General features: G+C 49.5%; 1 protein-coding gene across 2 annotated transcripts; it reads left to right on the top strand.

Moving 5' to 3' along the window:
- The first annotated feature begins 2,329 nt into the window (after positions 1-2,329).
- On the top strand, positions 2,330-3,366 carry LOC125331106 (feather keratin Cos1-1/Cos1-3/Cos2-1-like). 2 transcript variants are annotated; one of them, XM_048315015.1, is made up of 2 exons: positions 2,330-2,428; positions 2,736-3,366. In XM_048315015.1, exon 2 carries the CDS (start codon positions 2,757-2,759, stop codon positions 3,063-3,065), a length of 309 nt encoding a protein of 102 aa, XP_048170972.1. In that variant the 5' UTR covers positions 2,330-2,428; positions 2,736-2,756; the 3' UTR covers positions 3,066-3,366. The 2 variants fall into 2 exon arrangements, with proteins under 2 accessions (XP_048170972.1, XP_048170981.1); XM_048315024.1 differs by lacking the exon at positions 2,330-2,428 and adding an exon at positions 2,473-2,627.
- Positions 3,367-4,751: the final 1,385 nt, after the last annotated feature.

Below are 4,751 nucleotides of genomic sequence, written 5' to 3'. Positions count from 1 at the left end.
TTATTGGGTTTTCTGTTCTTCTTTGTTGTTCTGTGTTTGCCTTGTTATACATACACATACTAGTAAAGAACTGTTATTCCTTTTCCCAAATCTTTGCCCGAAAGCCCCTTAATTTCAAAGTTATAATAATTCCGAGTGACAGGGGTCATATTCTCCATTCCAAGGAAGGTTTCCGCCTTCCTTGGCAGGCACCTGTCTTTCAAACCAGGACGTCTCAAAACTAAGACATTGGCTAGTACATATTAATCACTAATATAAGTAAATAAGGAAGCATTAGCTGACACAAGACTTATCAGTCATAGATGTAGAGAGTTAACAAAAGGTCACGTTAATCTCTGGTATTTGTACTAAGCACTGTCTGCTACAAAGCATTAACCATGAATATAGGGATCATACAATATGTGCTAAAGTCATCTTCCCCCATTGCTGCAAAGACTTCTTGAAGAAATACAACTTGTTTAGTAACAAATGCCCCCTTTGAGACTTTAATATAATTTCTTTAAAGTGTCATATCCAGTTATTCTATTAACTGAGTCTGCACAACAGTAAGCACTGAATTAAACAAGTGATTAAGGTCATGAGTACTGCATCACATTACAATAAGTACAACAGATTGTTTTAACCATCCTAAGCTGAGGAGTATCGGGCCACAAAAGCAGCCAAGAAAAATCTAGTCCCTCTCTCTCTGTAGCACTTGTGGCTGGTTTCTTTAGTTATTTCTTTCCATTAGTCAGGAGTTATTGGAAAGACTGAATACATCCCTTTAAATTCTTCACATCCGTGATTATGTCTCAACAAGAAGTAGTCAATTGCTGCTCGATTTTCAAGGGCAGCTTCTCTGACTTGTGTCATTTCTGTCCTCAGACCTGTTAATGCTTGTGAAGTGTAATTTATATCTTTAACTAAAGCACACGTGGTTCTCTTTATGGTGTGATAGTTCACAGCTACCCCAACTCCAGGTGTTCAAAGGGCAGCAGCAACCAGGTCACTCTCACTAGATAGGGTAACTAGAGGATCACAATCCTCTGTCGACTGATAAGCTGAGCAGTTTTCTCTTTTGTGCTTCACATCCTCTTGGTGAAATAGTAGAGGAGTTAACCTACCAATCACACAGGGCACTTGAAAAATACTGGCCAGAACACGAGTAGGCCGGTCAGCCACACAGCAAAACCCATCCTATAGGTAACTTAGCGTTGTCCCAGGCGTAAGAAATTTGTTTGGTGCTATTGCATTTTAAGGGAGGTTGTAGCTGTGTTAGATGTTAACACTTAGAGGAGCAATTGACAAATACTACATATTGCTTTTCTCTGCGCAGCCTGATTGTGGCAGACGTTATCCCAACTTGTGAATCACCTCAGCCCTGCGTGTCGGGACAGCAGCTGGGCCCTGCCAGGTGCTGGAGGACTGTAGGAAGTACAGGTGTCATAAAGGGTGTCATGTCTTTGACCATGTGTGCTGCTCATGGAGTGGGTAATGGAAAGGAGGAGAAGGAACGGATGAGGTTGTGGGCTGTTCCTCTCACAGTGAAGATTGTTTCCCACATTCACTGCTGCCACTCTTTGCATCCAGGATCTCCCTGATGGCCATTGGAGTAGCCAGGGATGTCTTCATCAGCTCCAAGGGAAAGGACACAAAGTAAAATCCACTACAGGGACTCCCACACACAGGTTCTCCACCTTTTTCCCTGAGCAGACTGGAAGCATTGCCAGAGAACAAAGGATGACTTGGAGGCTCAGGTTTGGATGAACAACTTTAATGAGTCGAAGGAAGAAAAGGAGGTGGCTCACAGAGGGCATCAGGGGCAGCCCCTAACATGCAGTGGAGCTCCAGCAGGGTGTCCATCTGCTCCCCTGCCAAGGGACAGAGGGTAACACATCCCAACTAGACTGGCCTGGGGAGACACAGACAGCAGGTGGTAAGAAGGAGCAGAGTGGAAGAAGGAAAGAACATCAAAAGCTCTGTCATGTCCCCTCACGTGGCATTTCTTAGGCATGTGAGCAAGAAGCAACAGAGCAGTGCCCATTTCCTGACAACTTTGCCACAAACAACCCAATCAGAAATGACCCAAGTAAACATCACCTGCCCACAAGAGATGCCGCTGGCACTTGATCAGAGCCTTCTGCCTGTGCTGACGTCTTTCTGCCACGGAAATCCTTGTGCTTGTCTTCCCGGCACTTACAGAAGGAATCCTTCATATAGGAAGGAATGCAAAATTACCAGGAAATGAAGAGGCCACAGTGCAGGAAGCCAATTCACAGCCCCTGCCATTAGCTGGGATGGTGCACACTTGCCATGAGCTGGTCACAAAATTATTACTTCCACCAAGGTGCTACTGGGCCTGAGGCAGTGCAGGACTGCTATAAAAGGCAGCCCAAGTCTCTGCTCTCGCATCCACTTCTCTCACCTCCTCCTCCTCCTCAGGAATCAGGTGAGTGGGAAGCCTCCAACCCTTCTCCTCCTTCTCTCCTCCTGCTTCCAGACCAGCTCTTTCCTGGCTGGAGGTCTCAGCTGATCGAGGCTGTCAGAGCCCAGGGCTGGCAGCTGCTTCTGCTGGGAGAAGGCAGGGGGGAGAAGATCTTGTGCAGAGAGAGGCTGGGACTTGGCTGAGGTGGCTCCTGGGCTTTGAGGTGGGCACTGCAGTGTGGGCCAGGAGGTGCCTTGGCTGCAGGGTGCTTGGGGGCACTGCTGCTTCTCAAGCGTCCTTACATTCTGCTTCTCCCTGCCCTCTGTGCCAGGTGCACCTGTGACCCCGAGCCATGTCCTGCTGCCAGCCCTGCAACCCTTGCTGCCAGCCCTGCGGCCCCTGCCCGCTGGCCAACAGCTGCAATGAGTGCTGTGTCCAGCAGTGCCAGAGCTCCACCGTCGTCATCGAACCCTCCCCAGTGGTGGTGACCCTGCCCGGGCCCATCCTCAGCTCCTTCCCACAGAACACCGTGGTGGGATCCTCCACCTCCGCTGCCGTTGGCAACATCCTCAGCTCTGGCGGAGTGCCCATCAGCTCCGGGGGCTTTGACATCTCCTGCATCACCAACTGCTATGGTGGCAACAGATGTCGTCCCTGCTAAATCTGCTCTGGGAATGTCTTTGGCAAGAGCATCCAAGATGCCAGAACCTGGTTCTGGGCAGAGATAAAGCTTCTGGACATTGTATTTACAGCTTTGAACCATTGCTTGCTTTTCCTATTCTTCTCTCTTTGCTCTTTGTGTCTCCCCAGACCAGTCTCATGTGGACCTCTCACCCTTCCTCCCTCTGCAGGGCAGTCCAAAGAACACCACATGGGAGCTCCATCTTAGTGGCTGCTCCTGGTGCTCTCTGTGCGCCATCTCCTTTTCTTCTTTAGACTTATTAAAGTTGCACTGCATTTAAGCCTTGGCCTCTGAGTCATCTATTTTTCTTTGGCAACACTTCCAGTCTGCTCAAGAAAAAAGGTAGAGAAAGCAATGTGTGGGGCTTGCTGCAGTGGATTTTACTTTGTGCCCTTTTCCCTTGGAGCTGATGAAGAACATCCCTGGCTACTCAGCAGCCAAAGGCCATCATGGAAACTATGGCTCCAAAGTGTTTCAGGAGTGGGGATGGGAAACAACAACGCCTGGGGACACCCCACAGCCTCATCTCTTCCCATCCTTCCTTCATTACCTGGCCTAGGGTCTGTGGCCAGCACATCTGGGAAAAAGTGGATGAGATCCAAACATCACACAATCTCTCAGTGCCTGGCAGGGCCCAGCTGCTGCCCAGACATGCAGGGCTGAGGTGAGTCATAAGTTAGGATTGGTAACAACTCAGTCTGTGCACTGGAGTTCCCATCGCCATGAACCTGACACCCCCAAAAGGATCTAATGTTTTGTTCCAGGTGTCCATCTTCCCTGTGCAAATGACTTGTGGCTTCACTACTAATGCCAACATTTAGGAATGTTTTCAGCTGTACTTGAAAATTTCTGTTTGGTCCTTGGCCTTCAGCCCCAGGCAGTGCTCCAAATCCCATCATTCCCTGGCTATCCACATTCTCCTGGGTGCAGAAAATGAACTCCCAAAGACATTGCTGGGCTCCAAATACCAGCTCAGGTTCACAGCATTCTGTGATTCATGTGGCCTTCCATATATGCTCCTCCTTCCTAGACCGCTGGGCAGAGACAGCAGCTGGCTTTGTCCTTCTAACTGGGTGCTGGCACATCTTGCTGTGTCCAGAAATGAAGGCTTCACCTGCTCCTAGTGAGACCTGTTGCTCAAGCACTGGTCTCAGTTGCCAGAATCAAATCATCTCCAGTTCCTCTTCACTGTGTGCATGTCCCCCCAGGGGCAGCCCCTCCACCTGCTCCATTTGGGAACCACAATATAAAAAAGACGGTAAGCTACTAGAGAGTGACCAAGGGAGGCCATGAGGATGGGGAAGGGTCTGGAGGATCCGTATGAGGAGTGGCTGGGATCGCTTGGCCCATTCAGCCTGGGGAAGATGAGACTGAGGTCAGACCTCATTGTGGTCTTCAACATCTTCCCAAGGGGCACCAGAGGGACTTTGACTTCTCCTACATCACCAAGTGCTATGGTGGCAGCAGGAGGTGCCCCCCTTGCTGAAGACATGGGTGACGGACCAGACAAAGAGCCCAGAAGATGATTCCAGACTCAACTAAGCAGACTGCGGCCTTGGCTTTCAGAAGGGCTGAGCATGTGTGTCTCCTGCTGCAAAGGAGGAGCCCTTTGGAAAGGGCCTGCCTGGACTCTCTGGAAATATGGCTAAGTGTCTCATTCACTTC

This window comes from Corvus hawaiiensis, chromosome 1 (assembly GCF_020740725.1).
Source record: "Corvus hawaiiensis isolate bCorHaw1 chromosome 1, bCorHaw1.pri.cur, whole genome shotgun sequence".
Taxonomy (NCBI): Eukaryota; Metazoa; Chordata; class Aves; order Passeriformes; family Corvidae; genus Corvus; species Corvus hawaiiensis.
The sequence above is the reverse complement of the archived record's forward strand: the minus strand, read 5'-3'. Positions and strand labels throughout refer to the sequence as shown.